The sequence below is a fragment of the Notamacropus eugenii genome, chromosome 1, assembly GCF_028372415.1.
Source record: "Notamacropus eugenii isolate mMacEug1 chromosome 1, mMacEug1.pri_v2, whole genome shotgun sequence".
NCBI classification, from domain to species: domain Eukaryota; kingdom Metazoa; phylum Chordata; class Mammalia; order Diprotodontia; family Macropodidae; genus Notamacropus; species Notamacropus eugenii.
In genome coordinates, this window is record NC_092872.1 from 484,523,312 (window position 1) to 484,549,839 (window position 26,528).

At 40.9% G+C, this 26,528-nt stretch overlaps 1 protein-coding gene across 1 annotated transcript in view; it reads left to right on the top strand.

Annotated features, from left to right (window-relative positions):
* The window catches only part of CFAP77 (cilia and flagella associated protein 77), a 185,580-nt gene that overhangs the window by 139,788 nt on the left and 19,264 nt on the right, over positions 1-26,528 (top strand). The window contains exon 5 of the mRNA XM_072632786.1: positions 329-430. Within this exon, the coding sequence (XP_072488887.1) occupies positions 329-430 (102 nt within the window). The remainder of the gene's footprint in view (positions 1-328; positions 431-26,528) is intronic.

Consider the following 26,528-nt stretch of genomic DNA (forward strand, 5'->3'; position numbering starts at 1 on the left):
TTATTTTAGAAAAATATTCCTGAGATAAGGAATAATCTATTTTGTGACACTGTGGTAATAATAATCTCTTACCTTATTCAAATACTTTTATTTTTTCAGATTGCCTAAATTCCAGCTGAACTTCAAAATAACCCTATAATTGAGGCAGCACAGCTATGTCACAGAAAGGAGAATGATTTTTAGAAAAATGAAGTGACCCAGTGACTACCACTCTGGTCTCTCAGTTCTCAGACCTGGACTCTTTCCATTATATCTGGCTTCCTCTCTAGGTAACCAGTCTTGTTTCCAGGAATGGCTCATCATTTCTTTCCATTTTACTTTCTCCTAGGTCACCCTTGGGAGGTTCTATGAGACGAGGACCTGTCAGCTGAGGAAGTATAAACCACCAGTGAAACTGGACCCTCTTTGGCATATGCCCCACTTTCAAAAGGTCAGTAGGTTCTAGAGTTGTAACAAAAACAGTTGGGTGTGAAGTTTCAAAAAGGAGAGTGAGACCATGATTGTGATCTAGCCCTCAAACTCTAGGAAGTTGGGGCAGAGAAAGATATCGTAGCAATAGGTACCTGGGGGTGGCAGCTACTAATATGAGTCAGGGAAGACCACAAGGCAGGCCTACACAACATATGACCCACCAAAGGATTTCAGGCAGCCCTTGAAAAAATGTAGAGGATGTAAAACAGGCCTGCACAAGGCAAGATACAAGGACTAGGTTTGATGTGGGGAAGAAGCGTGGCCCACCCTGATGTTAGTGCCCTGGGAAAAAAGTCCCATTCACTTTTTGCCAGTTATGACTCTGCTGTGTTCTCTCCATGGCCAGGCTCAGCTAGGGCAAAATGCCACATGCCATTTCTTACCTCCTTCATTGCTAGGTGTAATTTTCACTGAGTTATAAACAACTGCCTTACGGCAACACCAGGCAGCATTCATTAAGTGGCCACTGTGTGATGAACACTGCTCCTTCACTGCAAATATGGCCTACTCAATGTTCGAAGGGGATAGGTATGTACAAGGAGGCCCTGCTATTCCACCTCTTGGGGAAACCTTCCGACAGTGATGGTTCATTTGAGTCAAGAAGCTTTTTGCCTTGCCCTGGAGTTACGTTTCCAGAAAGCTCACACATTTGCTGCTGCTCTAAAGAACCTGCCTGACAGTGTCCCTGTGGAGGTCAGAACCCATGGTCACTAGATTTTGATGTGAATTCACAAAACTCACCTAAATTGGTCCAGATAAGTATCACAGTTAAGATTTCATACTCAGGCAATGGTTCCTTGTATTAAATTCAACTTCTTGTCCTCTTGTGGGAACACATGCACCCTAGTCAATTGCTGGTGGGAGGTTAAACATCAGGAAAAATAAGGTACCAGGTAAGAGTTAGGGGTGTTACCTAGAGTAAAGGCAACAGTCTTGGGGTACCAGGAAATGGCTCCATGGTTTGCGAAAGTCCCAGCCGGATTTGGTGCTGGGGAAATAGTAGGCAGCACAAATCTTTCCTAGCCCTCACTGTGGGCTGTGAACAGGGGACTGTTCTGTTGAGCTAAACTGCAATTTAAGCAATGAAGAGGGATGGTGGCTTCCTGAAGCTAATGCACTTGAACAAGATGCAGAGTTTCACGGGAGAAATCTGTTTTGCTCCACCTTGATGTTTTCCTCTTATGTCCTGCCTAAGTCAGATCCATTAGCATATGTCAGTGATCATCTCCCCCAGCTGCCTGTCAGCACAGAACCACTGCTGCAGGTAGTGTCAGGGAAAGAACATGACCGATCGCTGTTGAACAGATTGTGGAAGTCACACGAGAAATGGGGAGGGGGGAGCAGCCGCTTTAAATCTCCCCTCACCCCAGACCTTTACATCACCACCCGTTTTTCAGTCTGTCTTTCTTGATTTCTTTTTTTCATTTTCAGGAAAACTACCAATCATTCCCTTTCTCACATACACAGATTTAATGCCTTCCACACTCTCCTTCCTGGCCTCTCTTTCTGTCACCCTTTTCTCTCTTTCCTCTGGTTTTCCACCTGCATTTTGGAGGACTGGTCCATCTGGAGTGCTCTGGTTATAAAAGGTTGGCAACAGTTTTCTCAAGAGAGTAAAATGCCCTTAATCCTTTCCTAACTCCCAACTTTAACCTCTCTCCCTAGTTTCCCCCCTCCCCGCCCAGTGAGAGTCCCTCCCCCCACCCCTTTCCAGCCATAATCTGGGACATGTACATAGCAATGGAAATAATATTCAGTAGGGTTTCAGATGCTTTTCTCCCCAGCAAAAGAAATTAATTAGTCCTTCTGCTTATCCTCTGGGAAAGACTTCCCAAACCCTTGCACATAGTAGGAGTCTCAGTTAATAATTCTTGAAGGCATGTGTGAATGCATAAGTAAAAGGACATGCACTTTTAAAAATAGAATTTCCTTCTGAATATTTTTATCTCAGAGAAAATCAGAATAGATTACAATCTGTCCTTAGGAAATGCAGAGTTTTAGAGGCAGGTGTTCTTACTCTAGATTTTGGCTTCTTTTCAGCCATTGCAGTGGTAACCGCTCGCATTTGTATATCATTTAAAAAAATTTCAAAACATCATCTCATTTTATCTTCACGATACCACTTCCCCTCCCTACTCCAAGTGGTAAACAGAGCAGAGACTGACTGATATCCCAGTTTTCTATCTGGGGAAACTAAAACCAGGGAAATCAAATGACTTGCCTAAGGCTACTCTGAGGATGAAAGGTGAAGCTGGGACCAGGACCCAGGACTCTTGTCAGTTGCTTTCTTCCCCCCCACCATGATCCTGTAGCCAGAATAAGTTAGGGTGGTAGAAAAGCTTTATTTCAATTTATAGGCTCAAGGAATCATAAGAATTCTTCTTGTGCTTACTCCACCTATGGAAAGCATCTCATACTAGTGAGGGTGTATCATATTTACAGAACTATAGAGATGGAGAGTTCTGCCTCCACAGCTCCAACATGCTCCTGTCCACAGCCGCTTCCTGGTAACTCATACAGCTCCCCCAGCACCACTGCCAACTGCCATTCATTTAGCCACTAAACATAGTTGGGAGCAACAAAGGCTCCTGGGAATATTTATCTCTCTGCTTTTCTCAGTTACAGTGGGCAAAGGCTTTGCCATTGTAAGTGAGTTAGCCCAGGAGCTGTGTAGCCCAAGGACCCTTTTTTGTTTCATCCCCCTTTTAACAGGACTGGTACTGGCTTTGCCTGGATGCTCAGAGTATCAGCAGGGGCTTTGTGCTCTTCTTACAGATCACTTTCCCTCTTATCCCCCAACTCTGCCCCCTTCCCCCAATCTCTTTCTCCTTGCCCTATTTATCAGCTCCCACCTCCTTTTTCTCACTCCCAATCCCTCATCCCCATTATGACGGGAAAAAAATCTTTTCCAAAAAGTTAAACCTGTCACAATGATGGATAACCTAAATGGACTCTCCCCCCTCATGAACAGATGTCGAAACTGAACTCTGTCAGAAATAATTAAACACCTTTCACACAGAAAAGCGGCAGGCAGGGGCACGGGGAGCACGCTCATTCTGTTGGGTCAACACAAGTTAGCAAACTTGCTTCTCCAAAAACTCAGTGAGTCTATAAATGGAGATGGTTCTCTGAAAGAATCTACCACCCGCTCCCACCCTGCCCCCAGTCCTGCCTAGGAGCGTCTCTTGTGTCTGAGATGGGACAGACCAACTCATGGAGAAAAAACAATCCCTCTCTGGACCTCATTCTTACCAAACCTCACTCCTCCACCTGCCCCCAGGAACAGGCAGAGGTGTGAGCAGATTTGAGACTTTCTCTCTTTCTCTACAACTGACTGCAATCTTATAGTGGACCTATATTTTCAGAATTTTTAATCCCAGCACCTACACAAGGGTTGGCACATACTAAGTACTTCATCAGTGCTTTTCATCCATCTATCCATACTGTAATGACCAGTAGGAGTGGAAGGGTAGGGCTAGAGTTACTCTGACGTACAACGTCACTGGACAGGAGGACTCATGATGAAACATGAGTTTCTCCTGATGGAGACATGATAGATTTAAGATTGAAGATGGAGACATATTCTTCTAGACATAGTCAGCGCAGGAATTTATTTTGTTTGTCACAGGGGTTTTGTTTTTCTTGCTTTCTTAGTGGGGTAGAGGGGAGGTAGGAAGGAGAGAAGGCAGATCTTTAGTTGAAAATAAAATAAATTGCAATTTTAAAAAGTTCACTGGAAAAAATAAAGTTCACTTGAAAAAATAAAGTTTGCTGAATGTAAAGGTGTTAAGGAAAGGAGGAGTGAGAATAGGGATTTGTAAGAGTGGTAAAATCCAGGGCCAAAAGCCAGCTCAGGGCCTTTCCTCTCAGATCAAAGAATTTTGGGGAAAGAATTCATTGTTTTCTGTTGATTACATCACAAAGTGACAGGCTTTTTGTAGATTCTCCCCAGCTGTGTTTAGAATCACTTTTTTTTTTTTCTCACAAATATCTGCCTGGAATCTATGGGAGGTGATTGTGGTGGAGAAAGAAAAGAAGAGGGCTGATATGTTCATGAGGTTTTTTGTGTGCTCAGGAGTAGGGAATATATGGTACCAAAACCCCTTGATAGAATTCTTGCATTTTACCCTGGATCTGGCTGTGTGATCTTGGACAAGTCACAACTCCTCACTAAGCCTTATTTTCCTCCATGTGTAAAGTAAGGCCATTGGACTAGATGATTTCTAAGGTCCCTTTCAGCACTAAGCATCCTATGACTATAGAATGGACAGGTGGCTGGATCAGTGGGTGGCTGGACAGAGTGGGGTGAGATGAGCACCATTCCCAGATATCCCAGTGTTTCTTGGCAAGGTCTTAGGTATGTCATGGGCTGAAAAGAATTGGGAAACACCAACCTTATCTGGCAACAGGGGAGCAATACGGAGGCATTGGGCCTAAAGACAGAGTGAGAGGCATCCCCCACTCCAAGCACTCTTGGCATAAACCTCTGTAGGACAGATCTCAGCAGGACACTCAAGTCAATCCAAACCATATGGTTTATTCTTTTTATAAAGGTCTCTTAGGACAGAGGCTCCTGTTCCACTATGTGATTATCCTTAGTGTCAAAATTGTCTTCTTCATATCTAACTGAACTCTCACTTGCTACAATTAAAGCCCATTTCCTTTTCTTTGACCTCAGTCAGACACAGAAATCAAATATAGGCCTTGTCCCCATGCACCATGAGGCTATGGGATCTCCAGAGCTCTCTTTACTTCCCAGAACTTGCCCACACACAGCTATGAATCATAGAACTCATGGAATGTCAGAGCTGAAAAGGTCCTTTGAACATAAGCTATTACAAATGAAAAAGACCACAGAATATAGAATGCCAAAAAGACGGAAGGGGTCTTAGAACACAGAATATTAAAGCTGGAAGAGGTCTTTGAATGTAGAATGCCCAAGCTAAAAGGGACTTCAGAGCACAGAAGATATGAACTAGAAGTAGTGTGTGTGTGTGTGTGTGTGTGTGTGTGTGTGTGTGTGTGTGTGTGTGTGTGTGTGTGTACTGAACCCTTTTGGCAGTCTGCTAATGTCTATGGAATTCATCTCAGAGTAATGTTTTAAAATAAAATACAAAGGATTAAAAAGAAAGCCAATTATACAGAAATACTATTATAAAATATTTTTAAAAATAAAGTTCACCCACTCCAGGCTAAGAATTCTTGCTCTAGTCCAATTCTGAAGTCCAGAAATATTTAAACTAATGGTCCTAGATCTCTTTTAGCTAAGGAACCTGTCTAAGGCACCCAAGGCAGTCTGCCTAAGCCCAAATCCCTATACACCCCCTTCTCCCCCAGTAGACTTTGTCTCTCCTCCATAGCACCAACAACTACTGATATTACATAGTCATTCAGTCACTAAAGTATGGACAAATAGACTATTTTCATCTGGCTGCAGGTTTCAGCCCCACTGGTTTAGAATAATGGTACATGCTATTAAGCTAACAGTTTGATTTACAAGCTTTCGTGCTCTGAACCCTGGGTTCTGACTCTGTCTCTCTGTGGAAGACTAACCCTGCCTTTAGTCTCCTGGGCCCAGCTCGCTGATATAATAGGAAGAGGTGAAACATGACGGCACAATCAGCCAAGCAGTGACATTTAGAGTTGCAGTTGATTAGTGAAAGCTGCTGAATCTAAGAAAGGATTTTCCTTTCTACCTTTAAGCTCTTTTACAAATCATAACAGGCTGGGAAGTTAACTCTCCGCTAAACCCTGGGGGAGAGCAGCTCCCCTGTTTGTCTATTCGTCCTCTTGCCATTCTCTCCACTTCCCCCCCCCCCAAAAGAAGGGGAAAATAAATTCTGACTTTTATTGTTAAAAAGATCATTCTCTTGGACCCCATCTTTTCCTTCCCAGTTCAAATGATGGGAAAACTTCCCAAGTTATTCTTTCCAAACCTAGGAAAGAAAAAATTCAGATCCCAGGGATCTCTGAACCAGTGATAAGGGTAAGAACCTCCAGCTTTCTTTGTACTGAGATGCAAGTCACTTCATATTTCTAAGTAGGGCAGCAGAAGAGTTTGGGAGAATCATGGAACGAACGATGGGAAAGGTGATTCAGAAGTTCAGAAGTGAATGACATTCTTTCTTTAAGTATAGCTATGCCTCCTTGCAAATCAGTCCTTTTGGGAGAATTTTCAAATCACTGCTTTGAGAAAATAGAGGATTAAAGTTGTTTTTCCTCAAGTCAGAACCTCCAAGTTACAGATTTTTTAGATGGTACCTGCTTATGAGGTGATAGTACAAAAAAATGTTTTGGGGGGAGGGACCAAACCTATTTTCATGTAGAGATTCTCTCTAAGGAATTTTCTCAATCAATGAAGATTGGCACCTTACGTTCCTAGAATACCTATGACATTGAGAGACTTATTCTGGGTCCAGCAGTCAGTGCTGTGTGTCAGTGGGAGGACTTGAACCCAGGTCTTTCTGTATCCTTGGGCAAGTCACTCAACTACCCTTACCTCAGTATCCATCCTCATCTGTAAACTAAGAGGTTAAACTTGATGCCCCGAGGGGCCTCTTCAAGCTTTCTATCTGTGATTCTAATGCAATAATGATAATTTCTGACTCCAAGGCTACCATCTCTCTATTCATTATGCCACCCTACCTCTCTTGTGGTACAAAAACCCAGACAGAAAGGTTGTAGCTGAAGATCTGAAAACTTTAAAAGACAACAAGGAGAAGAAGAGTGGGGTTCTTGGAGTGAATTATATGGGGTCCAGAATTTGTCACATGGATTCCTTTGGGGGGGAGTGGGGCTCTTCCACCCGTTGGGAATATAATTCTTAATTTTATAATGAAAGCCAATGGAAAAACATTTTAAAGACAACTTTCCAACTATGTATATTCTAAATGCCTAACTGTACCTGTCACTTAGTTAGAATTCTAGTGTGCCTTCATCTCTGAGGAATACCTTTAAAAATCTTAGAGAAACTATCACAGCCTCCTGAAGTAGTTAGGTACATGATCTACCAACCATGAAAAGGAAGTACTTCCTTCTGTCTTATTTGAATTCTTCCTATTTCTGCAACACTTTCTTTCCTGCTCCAGCATTGGATTTTTAATTTCTTCCCTTGCCTGCTCTTAATGAAGTTTGGCTCAGGGATGCAAGAATCACACGGCACCTAGCTAGCAGCAGGTTCCAGCAGAGAAGCAAAATTAGAAGAAGCTTCGCTCTGCCAAGCTCGTGGTTCAGCTTTTGGCATCTGTCAAAGGGGAGGGGCTGAGTCCTGACCTTGGTGACACTGTATTTTACCAAAGTAGAACCTAGCTGATTGTTCATGGAGATAGATATTCCGAGTTAGCCTAAGTGATGAGCTTAAGAGATGTGGAGAAAAGGGTCTAGCTAGGGGCTTTGGAGCTTGGCCTTCTTTACAGCCATGATCCCTTTCTTTTACCCAACCCTGAAAAGTCCCAGGCCTATGATCCTTGGGAATTTTACCCCAGGACCAGCTCAAACACATGGCTAAGTTGGCTAGATTCATCAGTTAAATAAGTATAGTTCGTATTTATATGGCATTTTTTAGTTTATAATAAAGTGTTTTCCTTAAAAAAAAAAAAACACCCAGAGGAATGTTGTTAATAATCTCTATTTTATAAATGAAGAGCATGAAGCTCTAAAAGGTGAAATGAATTACCCTGAGTTACACAGCACAAGGGGCAGCTAGTTGGTACACTAGATAGAGCCCTCATCCTGGAGTCGGGAAGACTCATCTAACTGAGCACACATCCAGCCTCGGACACTTACTAGCTGTGTGACCCTGGGGACACTAACTCTGTTTACCTCAGTTTCCTCATCTGTAAAATCAACTGGAGAAGGAAATGGCAAACCACTCTAGTATCTTTGCCAAGAAAATCCCAAATGGGGTCACAAAGAGTTGGATATGACTCCATAACAACAACACCAACCTCAATAACTCAGCACAAACTCAGGTCTTTCTAACGTCCATTCCAGTGCTCTTTCCACTTTACTACTTAACGGTGATGGTGGTGATAGGTAGCATTTCTTTAGTGCTTTAAGTTTTGCAAAGCACTTTACAGTTATTATTTTATTTGATCCTCATGACAAACCGCCTTGGGAGGTCGATACTGTCTTACTGTTGTTTAGTCATTTCAGTTGTGTTTTCTTGGCAGAGATATTGGAGTGCTTTGCCATTTTCTTCTCCAGCTAATTTTAGAGATGAGGAAACCGAGGCAAACGAGGTTACGTGACTTGCCCAGGATCACACAGCTCATAAGTGACTGAAGCAGCATTTAAATTCAGGTTTGTCTGACTCCAAGCCTTTGCCACCTAACTGCTACTATCATGCTGCCTTTGAATGTCTAGAGAAGAAACAGTATTGTGATTTGAAACACAAACTTGAGAGTCTTGGTTCTGCTACTTCTTTTTGGCAAGTCATTTCCCCTCTCTGGGACTCAGTTTCCTAATCTGTAGAATGAAGAGGTTGAATTAGATGATTACTAAGGTCCGTTTTAACTCTTAGTCCTATGAACTATCAGAAGGGCTGTTAAAATATCTATACAAGAAATTCTGAGCCAGAGCTGGTCTGATTGCAAGATTTTGAAGTATTTTCAGCTCTTGAGATTGTAGACAGATATTAGGACTCATAGGCTACCATAAGGCCGAATGTTGGGTATATATTAGAGAGGGAATCAGGAATTCTAGCTAGGCCTGTCATGGAATATCCTGATCAGACCCCATATTGCCTAATTAAAACCCTGTCAGAAAAGAAACACTTCATAGGCACGAAATTCCTACAGACTCACTTCAGGATTCTGAGTTTAAAAATCCAGGTCATTTTTTTTAAACTGTAGTTTGGTCCCCTGAATGAAAAAGGGGTCCACTAGATGATCCAGGATCTAGCCTTGCTTCACTAAATGGTGAAGAGCTGTGTATGAGAGGTCAAAAGGTCACAAATTAATAGACTAGAACCTTAGAGTTGGAAAAGTAGTTAGTGGTCATTTAACCCCAGTACAAGAATCCTCTCTGTAACATTCCAGAGACAGTTGGTGGCCTGGTAGACAGAATGCTCACTGGTCCTGGAGTCAGAAAGACCTGAGTTCAAATCGAGACTCAGATACTTACTAGCTGTATGATCTGGGGCAAATCACTTAATTTCTTTGTGACTCAGTTTCTTCATCTGCAAAATGGGAATAATGATAGCGACTATCTCCCAGGGTTTTTGTGAGGATTAAATGATATATTTGCAAAGTGCTTTGCAAACCTTTAAAACATGTTTATTATTATTATTATCTGACAGGTAAATATGCTGTATCTGTTTGAAAATTTCCAGTTAGAGGGAGCTCACTTGCTCTTGAAGCAGTCCATTCTGTTGTCAGACAGACTTTTTTTAGATACGTTTTTTAGAGAGTGCTTTTGTACATTCTGTCCAAATTTGTCTTCTCATTGAGGCAGCTAGTGGCAAAGTTTTGGGGGCACTGGGCCTGGAGTCAGGACCACTTAAGTTTGAATCTGGTCTCAGACACTTGCTAGTTATGTGACCCTGGGCAAGTCTATCTCTTTCAGCCTCAGTTTCCTCATGTGTAAAATGGTATAATAATGGCACCTACCTCCTAGGGCTCTTGTGAGGATAAACTGAAATAATATTTGCACAGTACTATATTAATGGCAGATATCATTATTACTTCTACCACTGTTTCTAGTTCTGTCCTCCAAAATTTAGCAGAATAAATCTAAGTATAGCTTTCTCATTTTTGTAGTACTTGAAGATTCCCAAAGTATATCACTCACAACAACCCTTAGGTAGTACAAGTGTTATTATCTCCACTTTGCAGAAGGGGAAATTGAAGTTTAATGAGGTGAAGTGATTTTCTCAAGGTCACATAACTGTTAGTGCTGGAAATAGAACTCAAACTCAAGTCTCTTGACTCCAAATTCAGTTCTCCTTTCCCTCATCTAAAGTGCCAAGAAAGGAATTAAGTCAGATTGCAACATTCTACAACATTGTACAACCAAGAAATGTCTTGTAAACCTTTGCAAATTGCTTATTTGTTTGAAGGATTTCCTCAAAGAGCGCCATGTTGAAGGAGGCCTTCTTTGCTATACCGTTCACCTGCATCTTCTAGGGTCTGTCTTTGTTATCATAAAAATAGAAGGAGGTAGAACATCAAGGTCCCATGAGAAATCCCAGCACTGAGTAGGTTTCATGTCATACCCGCTGCCAATATGGAGAATTTGATTTGCCCACTTGAAGGGTATTCTGGAAGTTCACGGAAAACTATGGCTGATGATACTGACAAGGACACATGCGGACTTTTCTTGCTTGAGTTTGCCTCTATAAAGAAGAAGCTCTGTCAATGAATTTGTGGATTTCCCATCATCAGAAAATGAAGACGAAGATCATAGATTTAAAAGTGGAGTCACCTTTTTTTTTTTTTACATATGAGAATGTGAGGTAAAGTTATATGTTCAAAGTCACATAGGTAGTAATCAGCAGAACTGCTCAAACCTACCTCCTCTCACTCCAGATCAGAAGTCTTTCCACTAGTTCATGCTGCTTCATAACCAAACCTATCCCTTTTTGCTCCCAGCTGTTAAAATCTGAAGAGACTCAAAAGCATCTATTGCTTCTACTTTCATCAAGTGGTCTTTGCTCTGCTTCCTCCTTAAATATTATATGTTGTCCATCTCCTTTTACTCTCCTTAAATCTATTGATGAGTAGATGAGCACATACTCATGTACCCCAAGGATCTGTCATTTTTTTCAGTGTAGGGGAACTCACAACGTGGGAACTCCCTTTACCAAGCAATCACAGTCATCTATAATCATGATAAGTTGTAGGAAATTTTCCTGAGTTACATAGAAAGTAAATGATTTGCCTAGGGTCATAAGCTAGTAAATCCAGAGACTGAATTTGAATGGGAGAGGTCTTCCTGACCCCAAACTCAATACTCTGTATAACCAGACCTGATGCTATTCTGACTATTCTGACAACCAAAGTGATTCTAGCCACACTGTAGAATCGATGTGATAGAGCATATTTGTTTTTTGTCCCTACCTGTGATTTCATTGGTGTGGGGAATTCCTAGTCAATGCAGATCAGCAGCTGTCCTGCAACTAGAATCATAAGAGATTTGCCTAGAGCACAGAGAGTTGAAGTTATCTGTCCAGGATCATACAGCCTATATGTTTGAGGCAGGACATGAACCCAGGGCCCTTTGTTTCAGAGACTGACTCTCTGCTATCCATTATACTATACTTTATCTATGATCGAGTATAGTTCATATCTTAGATAAAAATTTTTTTAATTCCATTCATACATCACCAGGATGGAAAAGCCTTAGCAAAATAAGAGATTCTCAGCATACCTGGCCACTTGGCAGCATTTTTTATTCTTAAATACATTTTATTGATACTCTTTAAACATTCATATCGCCTCTCAGTGACTCCACCCCCAACACATAGCATGAACTTGCATAAAAAAGTACAGTTAAATAAATCAATATATTGGCAATATCTGATGACACATGCCTCCTTCTGCACCCACAATCTACCACCCCTCTGCTGGGAGAAGGGAAGCAGCTTCCCAGTCAGTCCTCTAAAGTTCCAACTGATCTCTGTGTTTTTCAGAATTAAGATGTTTTTATGTTATTCAGAATTATGGTGTCTTTCAGTAATGTTTTCGTGTACCTTGGTAAGGTCATTATGATATCATTCTTCTAGGTCCATAATTTTAAAACAATCTCACTAGTCTTCCCAAGTTTCCCTGAATCCTTCACATTTGCTGGGGGGTTTTATAGCACAACAATATTCCATTACATCCATATCACAGTTTGTTCAAACATTTGCCAATCAATGGGCACAATTGTTTTGTTAGCACAAAAAGTTCAGCGACATTTCCAAGGGTGGTCTGGTCTACTTCCCTTTACAACAGGGAACAGAAAAACTTTTTTGTACGTGTCAAATACCCTTTAGCAGTTAGAAGCCTGTGTTTTCAATGTTTTTAAATGCATAAAATAACATGCAGAGGATTGCAAAGGAAACCGATTTTATTGAAATAGTTATTAAAATACATTTTTAAAAATGCAAGTTTATAGACTTTATGTTAAGAACCCCTGAGTACTTGTTACCTCTCTATAGTCCCGGGATAAATATCTCACCTTTTTCTAAGGTATTCCTGTCCTTTAGAATAGTTCTTGGTGTACAGAACACTAATACCTCAGTCACCTGCACCTGGGCATTTAGCTAAAAAAAGAGTTTCACAAAGAGAAGAGAGGGGAGGAAACTATCACAATAGATATGGACAGAAAACATTTGTCTACATCCTTGGCTTTCCAAACAGATAAAACAGCCTGTGTTCAATACACTCAATATCGTGTATTCACGATAAGCAACTGACGAGGCAGCGTTTGGATACCTTGGCAAAGGACTTAATTTGCAGCCTAGCACAAAATCAAAGACTCTGTCAACCGATGAACAGCTCTCCGGGAAGGCTGCCTTGCACTACCTGAGATAGCACTGTCAGGTAAATTTCCAGGGAAAGTAATTAAAGAATCCCTCATTGTATAAATTCAGCAGCAAAATTCAGGGCCCTGGAATCTGCTTCTCACTAGGGATCAGATGTCTGCTTTCAGTCTGATCCTTCATGAAAATTAACAGCCCACATTTTCCTTTTTTGAAAAGGTAGCCTGCCTTTCCCTCACTCCCTTTTCCTAAGATACAGGATTGATGAGCATTGTGTAGTTCAACATTTGTGACTTTGTCAGAAAAGAGTTAAGCTGTCCATGATACAGCATTCTGGTACATAAACTTATCTGAGAGAGCCTCAGGATGGAAGTGAGCCTCAGAGGTCAGCTAGTTTAACTACCTCATTTTATAGATGAGGAAATTGAGGAACAGGAAAGAGATGTTACTTGTAGATATCACACAGTCAGTGGTGGAGTCAGTCTGACCACATAATTCCTCTGTTCCCAAATCTCGTCAGTTCCCACTGCCTACTGGATAAAACACAAACCTTAGGTTGGCATCCAAGGCCTTCCATAATTTGGTTCCCACATACCTTTCCAGCCTTATTTCATAGGATTTCTCTCTTATGGACCTTCCATTCCAGGCAGAGTGGATTACTCTGCTGCTCCTTGAACCCTGAAGCAAATGATTATGGGATCAGAGATGTAGAGCTGAAAGGGACCTCAGAAGGCATCCATTCTAAACTTTTCATTTTACAGAGGAAGAAAATGAAGACCAGAAAAGAGGGGACTTGCTCAAGATAAAATGGGACCTCAAGGAGCAGAGTAGGATTTTTGAACATAGGTTTGCTGGCACAAAATCAATCTCATTAATATTCATCAAGCATCTACAACTGTGTATTAGACATTGAAAAAGAAACACATAGTCCCTGCCTTCATAGAGTTTACAGATTAGGGATATTCCTAAACACCTGGTAGTGTCTTCCAGGACAAGTTATTGAAACCAGATAGAAGATGTTAAAACTCTTTGAGGGTAAGGAGTGGAGGGGTATGGGGGTCAAAGGAGTGAAAAAGCATATTGGAAAGATGGCCTCAAGGTCAGGAGGATCATCATCATAGATCTGAAGCTTGGGAGAGAACTTAGATCCCCTCATTATACAGAGGAGAGGCACAGAGATGTTAAGTGACTTACCCAGAGTCATACAGCCAGGAAACATCTTTGAACTCAAGTGTTCCTGACTCCAGGCCCAGCACTCCATTCACTGCACCACCTACCTGCTCACCCTGTATCTGTCTGCCTTTCTGTCTCTCTCTATGTGGTATGTGTGTATGTATATGTACATATGCATGTACATATACATAATAGGTGTCTTAATATGCTCTAAGATGGCCAAAAAGATCATAGAGATTATTAAGGCCATTCTACAGCATCACAGGTTGAGGGTGTCTTCAATAAAAATTTACTAGCACTTACCAGGGGACATGTATTCATTTATTAATCAAACATCTATGTGTATCTATCTAAACCTTTTCTTTGTGTATCCTGGACCCCTTTGGTAGTCTGTTGAAGCCTATGGGCCCTGTTTTGGAATACTAATGCTTCTAAATGCATAAAATAAACTACATACAAAGGAGGAAGTCCATTATATTGAAATACAATTATCAAAATATTAAAAAAACCAAGTTCATGGACCTCAGGTTAGGAACTCCTAATTTATAATCTCCATGTACAAGGTATTGTGTTGAATACCAGGAATTTATAATAATAATACATAGCCCCTAATCTCGAGTGTTCACAATCTGGTATATGTAATGTCTGTACACACCAATGTTACACAAGCTTAAATTAAATTAATACAAAAGTATATAAAGTGCCATGAAATCAGATGAAGGAGCTATTTCCAGCTTCAGGTAATTGAGGAAGTCTTCATGGAGGAGATTACCTCTCTTCTTCATACTGGCAAAATTGCACCTCTACCAAATGATGAGGCTGAAAGCAAAAACTGCTCAGATCTTGATCTTCTTTTTAATAGCAACCAAACCTATGAATTAATAACCATCTGGTTGTCCCTAAGGAGCACTAGCCACCCAAAGCCTGGGGTGTCTCCATCCAGAAACTCCCCCTCTCAGCAGAGTGGGGCTAAGCTCAGCCCAGCAGATTCACATGTGGGCACTGAAAAGGAGAGAGAGAGAGACAGAGACAGAGAGACAGAGAGAGAGAGAGACAGAGAGAGACAGAGAGAGGAAACGAAAGAAAGATAAATACAGGAAGAAAGAAGAGAAAGGAAGGAAGGAAAGAAGGAAGGAAGAAAACTAGGCTAAAACTAAAAGCACCACTACATCTCCCTCTTCCCTTAACTTGTCATCAAATTTGTTGACAACCCTATTGAAAACCGCTCTCCCTGTGACTGAAGGCTCTTTCTGTCTCCTGTTCCCTGTCTCCCAGACAGACCTTGAAAGGCAAAAAGTGTGGCGAACACCCACAAACACACACACACACCCACAAACCCACGCACACACACACACACGCACGCACCCACTCACTCCCTCACCGAGTCACCACCCCATCAATAGCGGGAGAAAGGCAGAGGCACAGCCAGCCGGGGCTGACGAGCCTCCTCACCTGGCCCCGCAGTGCACCGCCTCCAATTAAATCAAAATGGTTTGTTTTTAATGGTCTTTTACACTGACAAGTGGGCGATCATTTTGGGCCCACGAGCTGTCAGGGAGCGGAGGCAAATCCTCCGTTGATAATGCCCAATGCTTCCAATTAGGAGCCGGGGCCGCTCCCGGCGCGCTAACGATTCCCCAGCCGCCCCCCAGGCCCCTTTGGCGCTGGCTGTTTCGTCTTGCCTCCTCCGCCGCAAATTACTGACACCAAACGGAGGGCCCCGCGTCTGCTCCGCCACGCCAGGCCCGGCCTGTTGGGTTTAATGAGCCGATGGAAGTTTCGCGGCTCCCGCGCTAAATTCTTTTCTTGTTTGACAGCTGCTCAGGAAAGGCGAGTGTTGACCTTATAAAAGATTTAGTGTTTCTCATTATTTTCTGTCAAGCTTCACAAGTGATGGCTCCGTACTTATCATTTGCATTCTGGTGTGTGTGTGTGTGTGTGTGTGTGTGTGTGTGTGTGTGTGTGTGTGTGTGTGTGTGTGTGTGTGTGTGTGTGTGTGTGTGTGTGTGTGTGTGTCTTGGACAGGGGTACAGAGGATAGGACCGAATTCGGTGTTGTCTTTGCCTCCTACAAACCAGGATCAGAACCACATTGAGTTTGGGGGGTACTTTGTACTGTTTAGGGTACACTCTACTCAAGTCTCCGCTGGAAGTATACAATCACAAATCTATCTTTTCATGCACACCATAACTATGCCTATGAGTACACAATCCTTGCAGATGGTCCCATGCAAGATGTTTCTCATTGAGACATTCTTTGGGGGCTGACATGTTTTAAAGAGATATTAGAGATACCAGAGATATTAAATACTTTGAAAAGGGATGATATAGCTTTTGGTCTGAGAACTCAGTAAAGTCCTTTCTCCTTGTAACAAAATGGGAGAGGATGTGGAAGGAATGAGGATTGTAGTGAACCAAGGATGTGAGGACAGATTCAGAACTAAACCCAACATTTTCTGAGCCCTTTTCCTCTATGTCTAGTGTAATGTGTTAGATAGTAGTGTGGTGTGTTGTCTTCCCTTACCCAGCATTTTCTAGAGGTTTGACATACCGAAACTTGTCTAGAGAATGATGCCCAGGATAGTAAGAGGACTGGAGATCATGCTATGTGAAGATCTGTTGAATGAATTAGAGATTTAATTAAACAATTCAGCAAGCATTTATAGAGGTCCTGCTGTGTGCCACACACTGTGATGCACTGGGGAGACAGAGGGTGGAGAGCAATAATATCTCGAGAGATCAGGTCAGGCTTCTTGTAGGAAGCTGTGCCTTGAAAGAAGTTAAAGGATGTAGATAGCAAAGGTGACCCACATTGTGGATATGTATAAAGACACTGAGATGAGAGTTAGCATCACAGGTATCAAAGGACTATAGATCTGGGCATTCCAAGAAGGGAGAATACAAGTGGACCAATTTGGTTGGAAGGCAGGATGTATGAGCGTCAACTGATTTGAGATAAGTCTGGAAGGAATGATTGGGGCTAGGTTGTAAAGGACTTTAAATATCAAACAGAGGAGATCCCATTCTATCTTAGTCACTAGGTAACCACTGAAGTTTATTGAGCAGGGAAGCCTCCACTTTAGGAATATTTGTTTTGTGGGTCTGTTGAGAATGGATTGAAGAGGAGAGTGACTGGAGTCTGGAAGCCCAGTGAGGATGCTATTGCCATTGTCTGGGCTATTGCCCTTTGTTGTCCAGGTGCTGTGGATCTGAACAAGATAATGACTGTGTGAGTGGAGAAAAGGAGACAGGTACAAGAGGTGAACTGATACTTCTATAGAGATACTTCTAGAGAATGATTTTACGTATCTAGACATAATTTCCATCTAATGGTAGCCATCTCTGGGGGGGGGGGGAGTGGGAAGGAAGAAGAAAAAAGAAATTTACATAATAATTTTATTATATATTTAAAAGGAACAGCAAGTTGTACATAATAGGTCTGCAGTTTCATGTGCAATCATCTTTTATCATACTATGTTATGGAAATGTTTGTTTTATCCCATAAATTAAAAATAAAATACATTTTTAAAAAGAGATGTTGTGAAGGTAGTATCAAAAGGAGTGTGCACCTGGTTGTATGTGGAAGTGCAGATGAGGGAGAGTAGAGGTTTCACACTTGAGTGACTAGAAAGATGGTAGGTGCGCTTGAAAGAAAAAATGAAGTTAAAAAAAAAGACATGGGTTTGGAGGAAAGATGAATTGAACATGTTGAGTTTGAAATGCCTATGGGACATCTATCTGGAAATGTCTAACAGAAGTTGATGATTAAGGTTTGCAGCTCAGAAGAGAGTTGAGGCATGAAACATCTGCATAAAAATGATCATTAAAGTCATGGAAGCTGCTGAGATGTAAAGACAGATGGTCCAGAATAGAACCCTGGGGTATATTCATACAGAGGGAGTTGGACAAAGATGAAGATCCATGGAGACAGAAAGAATGTTTAGACAAGTAGAAAGTAAATGGGTGTCATGAAAATTCAGGGAAGAGAAAGTATCTAGAAGGTAAAAGTGGTCATCAGTGTCAAAGGATACAGAAAGGTCAAGAAGGGTGAGTGAGAAAAGGCCGTTGAATTTAGCAGCTAAGACATCATGGTAACCTTTGAAGAGAGCAGTTTCAGGTAAGTGATGAGGTTAAATACCAGACTGCAGGGTGTTGAGAAGGGAAAGGGGTGGAGGAAAATGAAGCTGTGGAGACTTTTCCCCATATGTTTGGCAGTTAGAGGAAGAAAAAATATAGAATACTTGAAGGGAATAGCAGGGACAAATAAAACAAATTTAAGATGGGGAGAGATCTGGGAATGACTGTATGTGATTGAGAAGGAGCCAGTGGATAAAAAGATATTGAAGATTCTAAAGTGAGCAGAGATAAGTGAAGGGGGAGACTCTTAGAGGGGACTGGAGTGGATGGGATCAAGTGCATTGGAAAATGTGTTTGCTATGTTAAGTAGAAAGACAGGGGAGGGGGACAGATAAGAGTGCTTAAGTATTTGAAGAGTTGTTATATGGAAGAGGGATTAGATCTCTTCTGCTTAGGTTCAAAAAGAAGATATGGTAGCAATAGGTGGAAGCTGAAGAAGCAGTTCTGGGCTCAGTCTAAGGAACAATTTCCTAATAATTGGAGCTGTCCAGTAGAATAGGTTGCTTTGGGAGTTAATGGTTTTTCCCACCAGTAGAGGTCTTCAGGCCTAGCTAGACTCATTAGTCACTTAGAGAAAGTGTCTTAAGTGTTTCTTGTTCAGGTATGTATTTGATTCAATCATCTCTAAAGCCTCTTGTGACTCTGAAATTGTCTGATATTTTAAAAAGTTTCCCCATTCTCTTCACCACCACCCTAACTATGGGTATACTTGACAAGCCCTTCTTCAAATTTTATTCCTTGGTTCACTTCCTTTTTACAGATTGGATCTTCCTATCTCTCCCAAACTGGATGTGCAGGGCCAGTCATGGGCCTGATCCCATTCTGATCAGCACAGAAGCCTTGATCTGTCCCATTTCTAGCCTGGGTTGGTTTGCCCCTTCTTAGCCAACCTAGTGGTCCTCCACTTCTGGGGAGGACCATATGAATGCTGAACTTAGTACAAATTTCTGATCAGCTTAATCCACTACAGGTCAGAACTCCTGAACTCAATAGATTCTCCAGCCTCAGTCTCCTCAGTAGTTGGAATTGTAGGTGTGTACCACCATGCCCAGCCCTGGTTCACTTTCCATGTCTGTTGAACTCTCACACAAATCTAATATTCTAGCATTTTGCTTTTCTCTCCTACTGGTTTATTTGTAAATTCATATGATTACAGGTAGTCATAAGTAAGCTTTAGGATCTCTGGGAGGCAGCAAATCAGTGATTCAGGACTTTTTACCTGAGCCCCCAAATTTATACCCATCATTGTCACAAAGGGAAATTTTGTCTTGATCTTCTATTGACCCTTTAAAGAAACAACAAAGAAGCCTAATATTGGTTTTGATTTTTTTTTATTTACTTGGTTTTTTTGCTTTATACTAGACTAAGACTATAAACACATCAAAATATAAAAATAATCAAACTGGATTAAATCAGGAGACCTTAAATTTCACCTAAGGAGAGTTTTTGGAAGTACTTGAAATTTGCCTTCTGAATGTAAATCTCAGGGAAGAGGAAGGAAATAAGCATTTATTAAGTGCCTACTATATTGTCAGGCACTGTGTTAAATGCTTTATAAATATTATCTCATTTAATATCTCAGAAATTATCTCTACCTTTTAAAGTCACAAATAGCATTGTTTTTGCACATCTCTTACGTACTCATTATATCTGACCTTGTCTTAGAATTATTAATGTATGTATGTTTCTTATCTGCCTGACTAGACTTTAACCTCCTTGAAAGGAGAGACTGAGTCTTATTCATCTCATTATTCCTTATACATAAATGTGTTCTTTGTCAAAATTAATTTAATCTCAAAAGTTTTGGAAAGGACTATCCCAGCTTCCCTTAGTAATCTATTGTGGCTTTCTTATTTATGTAAACTTTTATTGACTTTGGAACCTAGTAAGATAAATAAAGAATAGAGAGACGTAACTAGGGCAGAACAAATGGGCCTTCCTCCCAAGATGCCAATATTTAGAGGCTATTGATAACATTTGTGCTTCTTAAGTAGGTAAGAAAAAAATTTGAGGTTAGCACCCAGTTAACAAGAATAATTAATGAAATAGGAAGCTACCCAATTGCCTATTTCTCTAGCTGATAAATGAACTCCTTCCTAGCCCATTTCCATCCTGCTCTCTAACTCATTGATAATTCTCCACCAGAGATCTAGGTCCTAGGGCTCTGCCCTTGGGGTATTGTATTTCAATGTCTGAGGTCTTTCTCCCCATTCTACTTTACCCCTTCTCCATTGAACTGGTCCATCTTTTAAAAATAATATTTTATTTTCCCCAATTATATGTAAAAACATTTTTAACATTCATTTTTAAAAATCTTAAGTTCTAAATTCTTTCCCTCCTTCCCTTTCCTCCCCCTTCCTTACATGGTAATCAATCTGATATAGGTTATACATGTACAATCATGTAAAACATATTTCCATATTAGTCATTTTGTGGAAGAAAACTCAAACAAAAAAATTAAAGTGAAAAAATAGTATATTTCAATCTGCATTCAGACTCCATCAGTTCCTTCTCTGGAGGCAGATAGCATTTTTCATCATGAGTCCTTTGGGATTGTCTTGGATCACTGTGTTGCCAAGAATAGCTAAGTCACTCAAAGTTTAAAGTGGCTCATCTTTGCGTTTTTGCACCAGGTTCCAGAATTATTCACACCAGCTATGATAGGGCAACAATCCATTTCATTTGACCCAGGTAGACAGTTCTATAATCCAGATAATTCAGTCCTTAACCCTTCCCTGGGGGTTGAATTATCCATCCGAACATAAACTAAATTCCTGTCCTATTTTTGTGCTTTACTTAGTGTTGTGTAGACAAATCCTAATTTTACATGAGGATGACTAGGACATATTGGTGTGACTTTTTGTGATGATAATTCGGGCAATTCTCTTCCCATTTCTGGACCTGTTTCTGAAACTACAAAATAATGCAATAGAGGAGTTGGTGGATGAAAGGATCTCCAAGGTCCCTTCTAGGACTGACATTATGTGACCATAAATTGAATTTCCATTCAAAGCCTTGATTTTCTCTTCTCATGCCTGGATAAATTTCAAGAGTTGTAACCATGTTGAGAAGTGGGTAGTTATGAGATTGAAATAGAGGGAAAGAGAATTATGAATATATGTGATGAAGAGATCTCTGATTAGCCTGCCATTTACTCTAGATTTTGGGGAGAGATAATCTGAAAGGATTAAGAGGAAAAGTAGCATAGAATACTATGAACTGAAATTTTACAAAGCAAGTTAGCCCAGGAGGACTGAGAATCATTCAAAAATGAAGTTCTGATAACACAGAGAGAAACAGTTACAATTAAGGGGAAAATGGGAGTTTTCTGAAAAGACTAGTACAGACACACAGAAAACTCACTAAGGTTTTCAAAAATATATGTATACGAGCCATAAAAATTATGAATATGAAGAATCCATAGGAGCATAGGAAGACATATGAACTGATTCAGAGTGAAGGAAGCAATACCCAGAAAACAACATGCATGGTGACTACCACAATGTAAATGGAAAGCACAAAACCAAAACAAAATCCACCGAAACTGAATCCTGGGTAATTACAATGACCAAGCTTGGCCCCAAAAGCGAGATAAGAAAATGTACCTCCCTTCCCTCTTTGGAGAGGGAATATAGAACATTTGAATATACTATCAGACTTGCTTGATGTGAGGGTTAGTTTTTCTGAACCACTTTTTTTTCCTCTTTTATTTTTATAAGAGATGGCTTGTTGCAGTGGAGAGCAGGGGCACATTTGGAAATGAAAGTAATTAAGTTATATATCAATCAATCAATAAACATTTATGAAGCATCTACTGTTTGCCAGGCACTGGGCTATGCACTGCAGATACAAAAAGAGGCAAAAGACAGTTCCTGCCCTCAAGGAACTTGCAATAGAATGAGAGAGATAAAATATATACATATATACTATATGTAAACAAACTATATGCAGGATGGAAATAATTAACAGAAGGAAGGCACTAGAATTAAGTGGGGTTGGAAAAGGCTTCCTGTAGAAGAAAGGATTTTGGTTGAGACTTAAAGGAAGCCAGTGAAGCTTAAAGGAAGAGCATTCCAGATATGAGGAATAGCCAGAGAAAATACCCAGAGCTGAGATGGAGTGTCTTATTTGTGGAAAGAGACCAGTGTCGTTGGATTGAAAAGTGTGTGGCAGGGAGTAAGATGTAAGAAAGCTGGAAAGTTAGGTGGGGTCTAAATTATGAAAGGTTTCACATGCCAAACACAGCATTTTATGTTTAATCCTAGAAGCAGTAAGAAAGCATTGGATTGTTTTAGTGAGGGTTGGGGGGTGTGATATGGTCAGGCCTGCGCTTTAGGAAAATCACTTTAATGGCTGAATGGATGATAGATTGGAGTGGGGAGAGACTTGAGGCAGGCAGACTTACCAGTGGGCTATTGAAATAGGCCACGTGTTAGGTGATGAGGTTCTGCACCAGAATTGAGGCCATATCAAAGGAGAGAAGGGGGCATATTGGAAAGATGTTGCAAGTATGAAATTGACAGACTTTGACAATAAATTGGATATGGCTGGGGTAAGGGGCTGGAGAGGGTAAGAGATAGTGAGGAGTCAAGGATAACACCTAAGTTATAATTCTGAGAGACTGGGAGGATAGTGTTGACTTCTACAATAATAGGGTATGTAGGAGAAAGGGGGAAGGGAGAGATTAGGAGAAAAGATTCTGTTTTGGACATGTTGAGTTTAAGCTGTCTATTGGATATTAGTTCAAAATGTCTGAAAGGCAGTTGGAGATGCAAGATTGGAGGTCAGCAGACAGGTTGGGACAGGACAAGTAGACATGAGAATCATCTGAATAGAAGGTAATAATTAAATCCATGGGATATAATCCATGGGATGAGATCACCAAAGGCAGTAAAATAGAGGGAAAAGAGAAGAGGAAGCAGGACAGAACACGGTTGGACACCTGTGGTTAGAGGGGTGATCTGGATGAAGATATAACAAATAAGACTGAGAAGGAACAGTTAGATAGGTAAGAGGAGAACCAGGAGAGAACAGTGTCCCCGAAACCTAGAGACAAGACAGTATCAAGGAGTAAAGAATGATTAACAGTGTCAAAGGCTGCAGAGAGGTGGAGGAGGATAAGGACTGAGAAAAGGTCACTGGATTTGGCAATTAAGAAGCCATTTAGAGAGAGAGAGAGCAGTTTTAGAGAGAGCATTTTTGGTGGAATGATAAGGTCAGAAGCTGAATTATAAGGGGTTAAGAGGAGAGAGAGAGAGAAGGGGGAAAGTTAAAGGTACCTATTGTCCATGAGTTCTTTAGCCAGAAAAGGCAGAAGAGACAGAGGGTGATAGGAGCAATGGAAAGATCAAGGGAAGGCTTTTTCAGGATGAGGAGATGTAGGCACATCTGAGTTACCAGCACAGATTAAAACTTTTTTTATCTTTTTTTTTTTAGCACTTTTAAAATTTATTTTAAGTTTTCAACATTAACTTCCATAAAATTTTGAGTTCCAAATTTTCTCCCCATTTCTCCCCTCCCTCCCAAAATGCGTTGCATTCCAATTGCCCCTTCTACCAATGTGCCCTCCCTTCTAACACCCCTCCCTTCCCTTATTCCCATATTCTCTCTTGTCCTGTAGGGCAAGATAAATTTCTATACCCCATTACCTGTATTTCTTATTTCCCAGTTGCATGCAAAAGCAATTCTCAACATTTGATCCTAAAACTTTAAGTTCCAACTTCTCTTCCTTCCTCCCTCCCCACCCATTCCCACTGAGAAGGCAAGCAATTCAATATAGGTCATATCTGTGTAGTTTTGCAAATAACTTTCATAATAGTTATGTTGTGTAAGACTAACTATATTTCCCTCCATCCTATCCTGCCCCTTATTTCTTCTATTCTCTCTTTTGACCTTGTCCCTCCCCAAGAATATTTACTTCTAATTACTCCCTCCTCCCATTTGCCCTCCCTTCTATCATCCCCCGCCCTGCTTATCCCCTTCTCCTCTACTTTCCTGTAGTGTAAGATAGATTTTCATACCAAATTGAGTGTGCATGCTATTCCTTCCTTGAGCCAAATGTGATGAGAGTAAGCTTCACTTTTCCCCTCTCACCTCCCCCATTTTATCCTCCATTGGAAAAGCTTTTTCTTGCCTCTTCTATGAGAGATAATTTGCCACATTCCATTTCTCCCTTTCTCCTCCCAATATATTCCTCTCTCACCCCTTAATTTTATTTTTTTAGATATGATCCCTTCCTATTCAACTCTCCCTGTGCTCTCTCTCTCTCTCTCTCTCTCTCTCTCTCTCTCTCTCTCTCTCTCTCTCTCTCTCTCTCTCTCTCTCTCTCTCTGTGTGTGTGTGTGTGTAATCCCTCCAACTACCCAGATATTGAGAAAAGTTTCAAGAGTTACAAATATTATCTTTCCATGTAGGAATGTAAACAGTTCAACGTTAGTCAGTCCCTTGTGATTTCTGTTTCTTGTTTACCTTTTCATGCTTCTCTTGATTCTTGTGCTTGAAAGTCAAATTTTCTTTTCAGCTCTGGTCTTTTCATCAAGAATGCTTGAAAGTCCTCTATTTCATTGAATGATCATTTTTTCCCCTGAAGTATCATACTCAGTTTTGCTGGGTAGATGATTCTTGGTTTTAATCCTAGTTCCTTTAATCCTAGTTGCTATTCTTTTGGAATATCATATTCCAAGCCCTTCAATCCCTTAATGTAGAAGCTGCTAGATCTTGTGTTATCCTGTTTGTATTTCCACAATACTCAAATTGTTTCTTTCTACTTGCTTGCAGTATTTTCTCCTTGACCTGGGAACTCTGGAATTCAGCTACAACATTTCTAGGAGTTTCTCTTTTTGGATCTCTTTCAGGAGGTGATCAGTGGATTCTTTCAATATTTATTTTGCCCTCTGGTTCTAGAACATCAGGGCAGCTTTCCTTGATAATTTCATGAAAGATGATGTCTAGGCTCTTTTTTTGATCATGGCTTTCAGGTAGCCCCATAACTTTTAAATTATCTCTCCTAGATCTATTTTCCAGGTCAGTTGTTTTTCAAATGAGATATTTCACATTATCTTCCCTTTTTCATTCTTTTGGTTTAGTTTTGTAATTTCTTGGTTTCTTATAAAGTCATTAGCTTCTATCTGTTCCATTGTAATTTTTAAAGAACTATTTTCTTCAGTGATCTTTTGAACCTCCTTTTCCATTTGGCTAATTCTGCTTTTTAAAGTGTTCTTCTCCTCATTGGCTTTTTGGACCTCTTTTTCCAATTGAGTTAACCTATTTTAAAAGGTGTTATTTTCTTCAGCATTTTTTTGGGTCTCCTTTAGCAAGCCATTGACTCACTTTTCATGATTTTCTTGCATCGCTCTCACTTCTCTTCTCAATTTTTCCTCCACCTCTCTTACTTGATTTTCAAAATCCTTTTTGAGTTCTTCCATGGCCTGGGACCATTGCATATTTATTTTGGAGGTTTTGGACACAGAAGCCTTGACTTTTACATCTTCCCTTGATGGTAAACATTGTTCTTCCTCATCTGAAAGGTGGGAGAGAATACCTGTTCACCAAGAAAGTAACCTTCCATAGTCTTATTTTTTACCCCTTTTTTGGACATTTTCCCATCCAGTTACTTGACTTTTGGGTCCTTTGTCAAGAGTAGGGTGTACTCCGGGGACCTGTAAGTTCTCAGTTCCTCCAAGGTGGCACAATCAAGGGAGAGGAGTTTACTCCCCAGCTTGGCTCCCGGCTGAGATTCAGATCAGCTACTCAATTCCCCTGGAGCTTTAAGCTGAGACTCCAACAATGCCTGCCAGTAGCCGCCACCTGGGGCCAGGGCTAGCAGAGAACCCTGCTCCCTTGTCACAGAGGTGAAAAAGCTCTCTCACTGACCTTTGAAGCTGCCTCTGGTGTTTGTGGGTTGAGGGATCTGTGAACCTCCACTGCTGCTGGGGATACTGCCCCTGAGGCCTGCCCTGGCTTTGCTCCTCCCAGCACCAGAAGACCAAGGCTGGGCTGTACTCTGCTCCATGTCCAGTGTGGCCAATCTTTCCTGTCGGCCTTCCAGGTCACCCTGGGCTGGAAATCTCCTCTCTGTTGTTCTGTGGCTTCTGCTCCTCTAGAATTTGTTGAGAGTCTTTCTTTACAGGTATTTTATGGGCTATGGGGAAAGAGCTAGAGTATGTGTGTCTTTCTAATCTGCTATTTTGCCAGATTAAAGCATTTTAAGGATAAAAATACATACAGAGATGGAAACAGAGGCAGGAAAGGACAAATATAACACAGCCACATAGGATAGTGTCTAG